This window comes from Thamnophis sirtalis, unplaced genomic scaffold (genome assembly GCF_051295495.1).
Source record: "Thamnophis sirtalis isolate CommonGarterSnake01/CBP01778 unplaced genomic scaffold, rThaSir2_p1.2 scaffold_2, whole genome shotgun sequence".
Classification (NCBI taxonomy): Eukaryota; Metazoa; Chordata; class Lepidosauria; order Squamata; family Natricidae; genus Thamnophis; species Thamnophis sirtalis.
This window is the reverse complement of record NW_028261382.1, coordinates 141914976-141928563: the sequence shown is the minus strand read 5'-3', so window position 1 is coordinate 141928563 and position 13588 is coordinate 141914976. Positions and strand designations below refer to the sequence as shown.

Below are 13588 nucleotides of genomic sequence, written 5' to 3'. Positions count from 1 at the left end.
ATGAAATATTTTATTTTAGAATAATAAATGCCACAAGACAGAGTGCTCTTATATTGCTGACCTTTGATTCTCCCAAATGTTTTCTAACAACTTATAACATAATTTTTTTTATCTCCAGTATCACAGTATAACTCCTCACCAGAGAGGATTTATTTGAGCAGAAAGTTTGACTCAATCTGAGTAAACGTTTATTTTTCTGATTGGAAGTCTACCAAGAGGATAAAAATGAACTTTCCATCTTGGAAGAAATAGAATTTGTACACAGTAGTGATAGCTAAGAAAATGAAACTGAAATAGCAATGTGTAAGTCATATTGGAATCTTTTTTCTGTTTTTTCTTAGTTCTTTTATTAAAAGAGGGAGCTTGGAAAAGTTAAAGGTCAGATTATATGACTTAATTTTATTTTCAGACTGATGGATTATTCTGTCTTCCAACTTTTATTTCTTGTCAGTATTAACAGGTAATAATAAAGACCTTTTTAAAGTAAGTTCAGTTAGTGAATATTATTGCCTGACAAAAATATAGTTCAATCTGTATTAAAGATACCAAATAAAATAATATTACAGGTAGTCCAACGTAATCTTTATAATTTTGGTTACTAAATTACAGGATCATAAAAACACAGCATTATGCGACTGTGCTGCTTAGTGACAGCAGCTCCTGCATTTCCAGTTGCTGTTATTAAGCAAATTCTACAATACCATTAAACACAGGGTCACATAGTCATAATTTCCTACCTCCTTCTGATTCCCCAAATATTTTGCTTTGTGGAAGCTGGCAATGAAGGTCAGAAAAGGCGATCAGAAATTATGATGTCACTGCAGGATGCTGTGACATCGTAATTTTAAGGTGGTCACCAGATGGCCAGATTGTAATCACATGAACATTGGTATTCTGCCACAGTTGTTCAGCAGTTGCATTAATGAAGGACCATTTGTGGTTTAGCACTTATATTAAAATGGTCACTGAACAAGTGGTCATTAAGTAAGGACTACCTGTATGACTGGGGCATATATTTTGCATATATTTTAATGTAGTATTTTTTTATGCCATAGCTTCAAAATTTTACACTTGTATGTATGCAAAATAATGAGTGTCTGCAAAATGTGTAGACTTTGGAAGATGCACTGTGCATTGTGTGTTTTAGCTACCACATTAATGCAGTAATCTGGTGTACATTCCTTTTTGGATGTTTTTAGCCCAGAAGCAAGCTTTCTACCATGTGATTTATATTTTATTCAAAGTATTGTACTTTAGTGTATATGAGTGTATATAGTTAAAAAGTAAAAGATTGATAAGTAAAGTAGTTCAATATTTGTTAAACTGATACTCTGAAATATAATGTATTCGTATTATTAGTTTGATTTTGTTTAAAGTTGCATTATTTCCATTTCTAATTAAATATAAATAACGTAATAGTGAATTTCAATTTAGAATAGGAAAATGATAGATGTGTTCCTGATCCTAAAAACTAAAGTCACTGGTTGAAAAGTACAGGAAATTCCTCTGTGAATCTGATGAAATTTCAGTTAGAAAGCAGGGCCCAGCTTCAGAAAACTGCAACCAAAGGAACTTTACAGATTAATTCATTTCTGGATACAATCTTTGAATAGCCTCAACTGTTTGAATGACACACTTTATTTCATGATATAAATTTTTTCCTCAATAAATTTGTCTGGTGGTGTTATCATTTACACACCTACTTCATAGTATTTTGATTTATTTTTTAGACGTTTATAACCACCTGTCTCACAAATGTAACTCTGGGTGGTGTACAATAAGCAACCAGTTAAAACCATTAAAAACAATGAATCAAATCAAAATAATAATACAAAGGGTTTATTTGTTAGCCATGTTTGGCGGTTTTATATGCTCACACTGTTTCTTGATTGTGAAAACTGCACGCAAAATTAAATAATGTGGCAGGTATTTCCATAAACATAAACCTCACTCTTTTTCTCTAAGTATGCAGATGGGATGATGCACTGTTTTGGCTTTTCCACTTCCTCACAGTACACAGATACACAAAAAAATATTATTTCTTATCCTTTTCTTTCTTCCTTTTTCAATACCATTTAGTTTTTTACTAATATTTCAGATTTTCATCTAGGAATTTACATTGTTAAAAATTATTTTGTACTGAAGTAGAATAAGCCAGTGAACTTACATTTATAAGCCAAATTAGAATGTGGGATGATATTTCATATGCAAATTCATTTGTAGGTAGTTTTAAATTAGCTAGCCTTCACCCAAAGGTGCTTTTCAAACGGCAGTTGGATTTTCTTGTTTTTTTTCCCCTTGAAAACATTTTGCTTCTTATCCAAGAAGCTCATCCAGAACTGAAGAAGCAAAATGTTTTCAAGGAAAAAAACAAGAAAGTCCAGTGGCCTTTTGAAAAGCATCTTTGGGACAACCATGACCTAGATGATTGAGAATAGACATTTAGATAACCTTAAATGGTATTTAATGTATAACTTAGAATACCTTAAATTTGGGCATCTTTCTCCTTTGTTGTGTTAATTTTTTTTTAATTAAATATCTTTTTTTCCTTCCTTTAGACAATTATCTCTTGGTGCCATAGCACATGGATTTCAAGACTGCATGTGAAGAGGTGCAAATTTTTCTAACTTAAGCATGTACATATGTGCTTATTTTATCTCGTTTACTCTCATGATAAACTGTGTGGATTATATGATTTATTAAATGGAGGTTTGCATATTTAAAAATAAAGCAAAACTTTATCAGCTTCATAGCCAGGGTAGGGACAGGCGACTTCTCAAACTTCCATTCTTTGAATGTTTTGTGTTTACAAAATCAAGCTTCATACAAATGCAAAGATGATTTTAATAGGGCTACACTTCACTTAATATCATATCTACAATTATAACCATGTATATCTAAGAAAACAATGAACCATAAAAAAACTCTTTATGTGTTCATGGACACGTTTATGCATGCATTCTTTTTGTCCCCTTTAATTCCATGCTGACCATTGGACTATGAATGTGGTATGCAAAGTCTTTATTTTCATTTTCTTTACCTAGCTTTTTCTACATTTATCTCCTAATCTTCCACTTCCTTTGTTTTCCATATTCTAGCATCATTAAGAACTAATTATAAATAACGCTAGAATTTTTTTGAAAAAAGTGTTGTATGACTACTAATGAATTTATTAGCATTAACCCAAAACAAAATAATATGAGCTTTAATTTATTTGAGGCTCATCTGTCAGTTCCCTCTATGGGGAATTGAACTCATGGGTCATTGCATTTTTTATGTGATTATATGCAGTACATTAGTTTTAGATGGTCTTCAGGCTCTGGAGCTCAGGAGTGTTGGTGGGTGGAATATATAGGGGCCACCTTTAAAATACTCGATATTTTAGCATACTCTTTTTTCTTAAACTCTGAGACTGGAAATACAGGTATTATATTAGGTCATGCTCTTATGTATGAGGTATGTCTATAGAGAAATCCGTTTTGATCTACAATAAAGGATAGAACTCATAAAATTGTATACTTGAGGACATGGTGTAATACAACCTCCATATCTCTCTAGTTTGAAAGTGTAAGTAAAAGGAAGTAGACTTAGAATAATGGATAAATTTGAATAAGAATGGAGTAAAATGATTAGAAACTATTCAGATAATTACAAACAGTTTTAAATTAGCAAGCTACTAATAAAAAGTGAAAAGAGACAAAAGCCTAGGATGTGTTCTTCTAAACATCCCTGAAGTAGGGTGTATTGCAATGTTGAATAGCCAAAGTGGGATAAAAAATTGATGCTACTGATAATTAAATGTCGAGATCAAGAGCCGAGGTGGCGCAGTGGGTAGAGTGTAGTACTGCAGGCTAGTTCAGCAGTTCAGCGGTTCAAATCTCACTGGCTCAGGGTTGACTCAGCCTTCCATCCTTCCGAGGTGGGTAAAATGAGGACCCAGATTGTGGGGGCGATATGCTGACTCTGTAAACCGCTTAGAGAGGGCTGAAAGCCCTATGAAGCGGTATATAAGTCTAACTGCTATTGCTATTGCTATAAGCTTCATGCGTAATATGTATATATATTACATCGACATGAATGATTGTAGATCTGAAATAAAATTAGAATTCTATTCATTCTAAAGGCTAAAACTTGTCTTATTTATATAAATCACTGCTTTTTAGAGTCAGAACTGGAATACTAGGATGTATTGTATAGCCACAACTATTGTACTGTGAAATAATACTAGGGGGTTCATATCACTGAATTGGTTGTGTGTGTTTGCTGGGATATGTTTTGTTTTTGCTTTTCTCATGCTTAATTTCTTTATTCATTCTGAATAGGTTTTGCCTATGTGCATCCCACTGCTCACTCTTATTTTAATTTCACTGTGATGCTTAATTAGGCCTACTGTATAGTTAGATGTTATTTAATTCTTGCCCCTAGCTTTTTTCATCAAGCTGCTTGGGAGAGTTTATAAGGTAATTAGCCAGGAGACAAATATAGAGTCAAATAACACAACTTAACTATGCACATTTTTTTCCAAGAAATGTTGTGCCAGGAAACCATCAAATGAATTAGGAACTGTTCTTCCAATATACAGATAGACACACATTTCTGCCATCCAGCTAACCTTATTTGGTGGAGATTAATAGAATTAAAATGTCACCCTGTATTTGTTTTCCATCATTCCTGTTTTTTTTCTATCTTCCAAAAATCATATTTGTTTTCTAAGCTGCTATCATCAAGTTCAAATGCAAAGAAGCAAGAAAATTTAGAGAGAGGGGTGTGAAGAACCAGAGCCAATCATAAAATTCTAAAATTGAGGACATACTATTGATTCCAGGCTGCACATAATGCTTGGACATGAGTTTGTTGGAATGGATGAAATGTAATATTTACTCTTAATATTTAACATTTCTTGGCTGACATAATGACAGCAGATTTTATAACAGCCCTCCAGGGGTTTTGGACTATTCTTCCTTGTATTTAAAACCAGTACATCTGAAGACTTGTCTGGTTGAGGAAGGGTATTCGAGTCTATAATGTACTTAACAGGCTTACAAACTTGTTCCTTGTTTCAAGAAACAGTTCGTTTCCGATGGGATTTCCATATTTGGAGACGTATGCACCTGGCTACTCTACAAAGAGGTTGTTAGATGTTGGAGATATCTGTTTTGGGTAATAAAATGTAGAGAATAACTGAAGTAGAGTAACTATCCATGTGTCAATACTACTTCAGAAATTCAAAATAGGAAAAAGAGGATGAAGTCAGAGATCATTGCACTCTCCAAGCATATAAACTGTCCATTCAGAACATTCTGCATGTCCTTAAATTCCAATGAAAGGAAGGTGAATCAGCAAAATAATTAATCAATTAATTTTTTTTAGAAAAAGAAGTTAGAAAAGTTTTGAAGTAGAAAGTCTGTTGTGGGTGATGCAACATTTCTAATAGCTATAGTGACCTTGGTCTTTTCAAAATAGCTGTGGATTAATTTTAATTAATTGATAAATTCACAAATCTAGGCTACAATCTGAAAAGCACTTGTATTGAATTTGTATTTGTACATTGAAGAGTTATTTACTGGATTATTATAATAAAACAGAGTGATGATTAATGGAACTTTTCATTGTCTTTCTGTGATCCCAGTTGAGATCTTGGCTGTTGAGTAATCCTAGTAAATTTACCAGTAGTTAAATAAATCAAATGCTGTAACTTTAACAAAAAAGTATCAGTGTGCAATTCTATCAAATAATGTGCAAGTTGTATTTTATTTGCCTATGTAGGATACTGAAACATAAGCCCTGCTATTGCAAAAATGTTTTTTAGTTTATGATCACATTTTAGAAGTTTTAGTCCTCCATCCATATACAAAGTACAGATACTTTCAATATTGAAATGTTATTAATGTCTGAGTTTCCAAATTTCTATTAGTAATTTTTGCCTTGCATGTTTCAATATTTTTTACTTACGTCTGATAATTGGGAGAATTTTAATGGATCATTTGAGATATACCTTATTTTATTGGTTTTACTGAATATTCCAGTTAAAAACTAAAGGAAACTTTTTTGATCCTTAGAATAAATAGTCCATAAACAATTTGACAACTAATAAAACTTTCTTCTTCTTCCGCCTTTTAAAGTCAAAGACAGGGATATGTTTGCTACAGGATGGTAATCAGGAGCCTTTCAAAGTGCGGCTGCACTTAGCCAAAGATATTTTGACAATTCAAGAACAAGATGTCATCTGTGTGTCTGGTGAACCATTTTATTCTGGAGTAAGTAACATACTTCATAGTAGCTTCCAGATTAAAGCTGTTATATATTTTGAACTTTCAGTTGTTTTTCCACATAGAAATATCAAAGTAGATGAAGTGATATATACTGAATTCAAAATGAATATTGTGTCTTTAAAAAAACAGCACTCAGAGAGATAAATTAGGAAGACTTCCTGTTACTTTTTTCTGGAATAAGATCTCTTGATCTTTGGTTTCTGGCTTGCCTCTGGCTTCCATTTTTGGTTCTGATTAACATCTTGTTCCATGACTACTTCTTAATTTTACATTGCTTCCCCACAATCTGATGAGTGCAGATAGATAGTATAAATATATATTAATAGAATAATGTCATTTAGAAAAAGTAGAGATTTCAAGCATCTGTTGTAAGAATGAAATGGAGTAATGGGATTACTAGTAATAATTAATAATATTTTTGCATTAAAATTAAGAAGAAAAAATTCTTTTTTAAAGAATACACTGAACCAGCACTGGATGATTGAGATTAAAAGGTTGATTAAGTGAGTAAAGATAAATGAGGAGAATTTAGGAAGAGAACAACCAGCACACATAGAATTCCAAACAAAATCTACAATGTCAATCTAACTAATCAAGTTCCACAGATGCCAGTAAGATCTTGAACCCAAAAATATAGGCAAGGCTCACTGAGTGAGGATTGCCCCAAAGAAACCTTTTGCTGGAAGATTATTAATTCAGCTTCCCCCCCCCACCCCCCGATTTCTTCTTTAACTATATTCCAGTTGAGCTATAATCAAAACGATGTCTAGAAGACACTGGCCTTTGTGGGGGACATATCATTGTTTGAACAATTCGGTGAAAACACTCAGTTTTGGATGCCTGAAAAAATAAACTAGCATAAGATCCTAAAAAACACAATGTTCATCCTTATTCTTATTAGTTGCCAACACAACACCAGCAATTTGGCCACAGATTATTACCAAATTATTCAACATAGTGAAAGCTAAATTCAGAACAGGAAAACAAAATGCCTAGCAACCTTGAATATCTCCCTCATTATGAAAGATTAGAGCATTTGGGTCTCTTAACATAGAAAATTGTAGACTGGTCAAGCTGTATATAACATCACAGATCGTATGAAGACAGTGAACAGATCTCTCAAAATACTAGGAGAAGAAGTGATTCTAGGAAGCTGCTGGGAATATTTAAAATATATGTTTTACATTGTTCTCTGTACAGAATATAATTAATCCGTGGTGATGAGTATTAATTTGGATAACTTTAAAGAGCATTACCTAAATTCACAGAAATTCTGTCATCTTGAAGTGTATTATACTTGGACTGTGGCAAATTGTCTACAAATGCCTGCTACATGGGAACAATGTTAAAACGTAAGAACTACTTTCTGTGATTTTGTTCAATTTCCTTTTAAAGCTAACAATATTAATGGCCAATGCCTCAAGTTAATGATTCCTGTATACATCTGGTTCCTAACAAAGAAAAAAATGCTGAATTTATGCAGATTCTGGCCCAATGTAGCAAGGCTATTCATGGGCTTTAATGCTGATTTTAAAAAAGATTGCCTTACATTGGTCAATGGAACATTTGAGAAGACCTAATGCCTAATTACAGAGATTTAGATGTTGAATAATGAGTGCATATATAGCTTTGTGTTATACATTTATAACGTATAATGTATAAATGTTATACATTTATAGTTGAATCACCCAGAAAATAAACAAATATAACTTAAGTGCAATACTTCTCAGTTAATGAAACTGTAATTTCCATTGCTAAATGATGCAGTTATAAAGCATGGTATTATGTGACCACATTGCTTAGGGATGGTAATTCTGGCACTTCCAGTTGCTGTTGTTAAACAAGGATCAAAGGTCATTTAGTGGATATCTCCTGGAAATTTCCTACTGACTTCCAACAAGCAAAGTCAGTGGGAAGCTGGTAGGAAATTAAAACTTCCAGCCTGCTCACAAGCAGTGGTGATGGCCAAGCAGGCTGGTGGGCAAGTAAGTAGCTGCTGCTGGCTGCAGGAAGGTGTGAGAGTGGCCAAGTGGCACAGTGCAAACATAGTGAAGCTTGGGGTGGCTGCTGCAGGGTGTGGTAGAGTCCAGTGTGTCACATCTGGATGGAGACAGAGCTGGTTGCTGCAGAGTGCAAGATGCTGGAATGATATAAGCATGGCAGGTCTTGTGGCTATTGCAGAATACATGAAAGTGCACAATGGGCCAGCGAGGCATGATGCAAGGGGCTGAGGGTGACTGCTGCAGTGTAGAGGAGACGTAACAATTCGCAACCTTCTTTGCTATAGCTTTTCCATTGACTTTGCTTTTGGGAAGCTAGCAGGGAAGGTTTCCAATGGTGATCTAGCATATGGGAACAAACTCACTGCAACCATATAAGTGTAAGCCAGCTGCCAAGAACCTAGATCTCCATCATATGAGGGAAGGATGGCTGGAACTTTGAGGGCCAATCATAAGTACCGCACTTTCAGCACTGTCGTAACTTCAAACTTTCACTGAAAAAGTGGTCATTAAACCAAGCACTAGCTCTATTTGTGTTTTTCGTTCAGATTGTCACTTTAGATATGTATATATGTTTTGCAATTTTATATGACAATACATATATGAAATTCAAAACTCGATAATGGTTATATAGCAAAGCCAAAAAGAAATAATGCAGTGTGATTGTGTTGTTTTTAAGGAAATGTTTAAATCTGATTTATTTTCAGGAAAGAACTGTAACAATTAGAAGACAAACTGTAGGAGGATTTGGATTAAGTATAAAGGTAGTATGATATTCTTCCTATTGCTGTGTGTGTGTGTGTGTGTGTGTGTGTGTGTGTCTGTCTGTCTGTCTGTTTGTATGAAGCATGGATTTTATATTTTAGGGAATATGTTTAATAAGATCAATAAGTTGCCATACATAAGTTGTATTCTTCTTTGTCCATTCAGTGTATTATAAAAGCTTTTATTATTTACTTTTAGAATACTGTAGTCATTCGAATTGTGGTCTTAAATGGCATTTAAAATGGGTCTTAATAAAAGCTGAGTTAAAATAGCTGTCACATTACAACCAATGAATAAATCTACAATTCTGCATTCTTCCAAACTTCCTTGTTAATAAAACATAAAATATTATTTTGGTATTAACAATTTTGCTGTAGTTATGGTAATTATATTAAATTATTCAATTATCTTATGATGATAAGATAGAAAAATATGTTGAGAATACAGACTGAAAGATAAGGCAATGGGCACTTCCTTATTCCATTATTATATATAAAAGTATGTAACAAAACAGAGTGCTGCCCAAAATTGCATTTTACTGTCCTTTCATGCAGTGAGAGATAAATATAAATCATGAATGTATTCTCCCCTGAAATAATTGCATAAAGCCTGAAATAGACAATGTATTAATAGTTTGTTCTCTTATGCTTTTGATAGTCATCTTTCTTTACTAAAAGTTTCAGTCAAAAGTTCAATATTTATGGATGTTTTTAGCAAATTAGGAAATTAACTTTTTAGTTGCCTTGTTTCTGCTTCTTTTCTTCTAATTATTTTCCACCATTATATTTTCCAAACCTAAACTTGTGATATGAATAGCTGACTATCTCAAAAACGCAGCTAAGGGTCTGATGCAAAAGCTTTGTTTTATCCTTGTCACTCTTTGGAACAGGCCATGATCTGAAGACTTATTTTTTTTACATTTGTTTGTTTAACTGAACAACAAGGAATAGCAAGCGGCTCCTTTTCTTTTGTCTGCATTCCATGTGAGACAATCACACTAGTGACATCACAACGAGCTGGTCTCCATGCATTGAGGGTTATTCTCTGCAGCAGAGAGCTTTTGTGTATGGATGTGTGCTTTTATCATTAGAGTTCCAGTGCACATGATAATAATAAGGCTTCTTTGTACAGATGACAGCACTTTAATCATATCTTCATTTATACCATTACTATAATCATAAATAGGGAGCAATAGCAATAGCACTTTGACTTATATACCACTTCACACTGCTTTTACAGCCCCCTCTAAGTGGTTTACAAAGTTTACAGCCTATTGCTCCCAACAATTTGGGTCCCCAGTTTACTGACTTCAAAAGGATGGAAGGCTGAGTCAACCTTGAGCCTGGTGAGATTCGATCTGCCCAATTGCAAGCAGCCGGCTGTCAGCAGAAGTAGCCTGCAGTACTGCACTCTAACTACTGCTCCACCGCGTCTCTTAGGAGCTGTTTTTAGATCTTTTTATGTCACATTGAATGTAGAAAAATGACTGAATGGGTTTATCTCATTAGCTTCTCCCTTCTTCTTCCTCTCAAGCCTCCGAATCACTTTCCCCAATCCCCAGAGATGCATTATCTTCTTCCTGGCTTCAGAATTACCTCAGTGACTCTTTCTCTGAAAGTCTCCATCAAAATCTACCTTTTTAAAATTTAGAAACAGTTCATTTATTGCTGTCTCGATTGTTGCTTTGAGGTTCTGCTTAACTCACACTATCATTTTAAGATTCTTTGTTATCAAAATTGGTTCAATCAAACTATACCAGCTTCTAAATCTGTTATTTTTAAAGTGGTAAATAGTATTAATTTTCAGAGCTATCTCTAGCACAAAGAAATTCCCATGACTATTGATTGTAGGTTTGATTACATATTGCATGCAATGCACATAGAATAGCTTTATTTTTACACATTAAAAAATCTCAAAATTTCCAATAAATATTGAGATAAAACTTTTTTTAATAACTCCAAAGATTATGATGCTTGAATAGTGAATTTTGGTATAGAAAAGCCAAATAGGACTGTTTAAAAAATAATGTATACTTTCAAAGCTTTCTTCCTTCTTTTCTTCCTTGGCAACATGAATCAATGGACTGTTTAAAAAAATAGAAAAATGTACCTTCAATTTATTTGGCTTTTCATTTTTTTTAACCACTCAATGTGGGGTAAAACATTGTTATCCCCACAATGTAAAACAGTAATTTCTAAACTATCTTTGAACTCTTATTTTATTTTGTGCCTGATTTTCTATTAATTTTCTTACTGACTTTTGTGAACGTAAGAATGGAAAATAGACAATCAAAAGAAACCAGGGGAAACTTTACATTCCATTCATCCTTCAATTGCATGCTTTTGTTTGTATTTTCTTTTTGCCAGCCAGACAAGAAAATACTCATCCCTGTTTCAGAATTAGGCCCATTTCATTTTTATGAAGTGGATTTGATGCCATAATATGAGAAATCTAGGAAAAGCTACAATGAATTTGTATTCCTTTGTCAATAATTTCTTCTTTTTTCTGTATGCAGACTATCATGATATTGCCAGCATTTTTCCCCTTTACAAAAGGATTGATTGTATCCATGCGGTCATTAGCAAAAAGAATGATGAAACAGTTATTTTATTCATTTTGAATTTTCAAAAAAGAAGCTAAAGCTATAGAAATGTAGTAATAGAATATTTATAAGTTAACAGTAGACTCAATGAAGTATGATCTCTTTATTTTATAGGGAGGAGCAGAGCATAATATTCCTGTGGTGGTTTCTAAAATTTCCAAAGAACAACGAAGTAAGTTATTTCTCAGTTTCTGTAATAAAATTAACTATGTGTTTCTTTCTTCTTTTATTTTTATTTCTTGATTCACAGCCTGATTTTTTGGAGAGGGAAATCATTATAAATGTGAGCACAATATTTTCAATGTTCACTACTCACTAAGTGACTCAGAATACTAACAAAGACTAAAAACAGTAGTATTAAAAACAACAACAACAATAAAAGTATAACATAGACCAGTAATGGCTAACCTTTTTCAGACCGAGTGCCTAAACAGCATTGCCCGAACCCCCAAAATGCAATGTGTGTGTGCCCCCCCACATGCCACACACCCTGCAAGTGCCCCCATGGATTCCCATGCAGGGCCCCCGCACATACCCTGCCACCCCCACGCATACCTCATGTGGGCCTTCCAACCCCCACGCATGTGCAGCAGAAACCCTGAAGGTCAGCTGGCTGGCAGGAGGCATGCATGCATGTGTGGCAGAGCTGAACTGGGGCAATTGCTGGTGTGCCCACAGAGAGGGCGCTGTGTGCCAATTCTGGCACATGTGTCATAGGTTCGCCATTACAGGCATAGACCAATCAAGAGCAAAACATGCACTTCATAAAATTACACCGTGTCTATATAATATAATGTTTGTTTGTTTGTTTGTTTGTTTGTTTGTTTGTTTGTTTGTTTGTTTGTTAAATTTCTAGGCTGCCCAATCCCGTAGGATTCCGGGCGGCTTACAAAGAAAGAAAAAAGAAAAAAAAGAAAAGCAAAATAAAAGAATAATTTAAAAATTCCCAACACGCATACATTTCTGATCGGGGCTGGACCTTAACAATAAGGTCAGCAGCCCCAGGCCTGCCGGAACAGCCAGGTTTTAACAGCTTTTCTGAAGGCCATGAGAGTGGGTAAGGTCCGGACCTCTGGGGATAGCTGGTTCCACAGGGTCAGAGCAGCCACAGAGAAGGCTCTCCTCCGGGGGCCCGCCAGCCGACATTGTCCGGCTGACGGCATCCGAAGGAGGCCCACCCCGTGAGATCTTATCGGCCGTTGGGATGTGTGTGGCAGTAGGCGGTCTCGTAGATACACTGGTCCTGAGCCATGTAGGGCTTTAAAGGTAATAACCAACACCTTGAATTGCGTCCGGAGACCAATTGGCAGCCAGTGCCACTCGCGGAGGACAAGTGTAATATGGGTGTATCTCGGTACACCCAAAATCGCTCGGTACACCCAAAAGCTGTATTCTCCGAATGCTTTTCAAGGGTAGCCCCATGTAGAGCGCATTGCAATAATCCAGCCTTGAGGTGACAAGGGCGTGAGTGACCATTTGAAGTGCCCCCCGGTCCAAGTAGGGCCGCAATTGGTGTACCAGACGAACCTGGGAAAAGGCCCCCCTGGTCATAGCTGACAGATGGTGTTCCATTGTCAGCTGTGAATCCAGGAGGAACCCCAAATTGCGGGCCCTCTCTGAGGGGTGTAAGTCTTCACCCCCCAGGATCAAGAACGGACTGTCTGAACTGTTCTTCGGGGGTAACATCCAAAGCCACTCGGTCTTATCGGGATTGAGCACCAATTTGTTCATCCCCATCCAGATCCTGACAGCTTCCAGGCATTGGCACATCACGTCCGTCGCTACACTGAGCTGGCACGGGGCAGATAGATACAATTGCGTATCATCTGCATATTGATGGTATTTTATCCCGTGCCGTCGTATGATCTCACCCAGTGGTTTCATGTAGATGTTAAATAGGAGGGGGGCCTAGGGGTCGACCTCTGTTCCCCGACCAACACCGACTGCGA

The 13588-nt window shown here is 35.4% G+C and overlaps 1 protein-coding gene across 2 annotated transcripts in view; it reads left to right on the top strand.

Annotated features, from left to right (window-relative positions):
• SNTG1 (syntrophin gamma 1) overlaps window positions 1–13588 on the top strand; it is a 299119-nt gene that overhangs the window by 141964 nt on the left and 143567 nt on the right. Inside the window, exons 3-7 of one of the 2 annotated variants that reach the window (XM_087707074.1) lie at window positions 119–303; window positions 2559–2611; window positions 6123–6257; window positions 8980–9036; window positions 11754–11811. In XM_087707074.1, coding sequence (XP_087563200.1) covers window positions 2585–2611; window positions 6123–6257; window positions 8980–9036; window positions 11754–11811 — 277 coding nt within the window. In that variant the 5' untranslated portion in view covers window positions 119–303; window positions 2559–2584. The remainder of the gene's footprint in view (window positions 1–118; window positions 304–2558; window positions 2612–6122; window positions 6258–8979; window positions 9037–11753; window positions 11812–13588) is intronic. The other variant, XM_087707075.1, reaches the window with a different exon arrangement.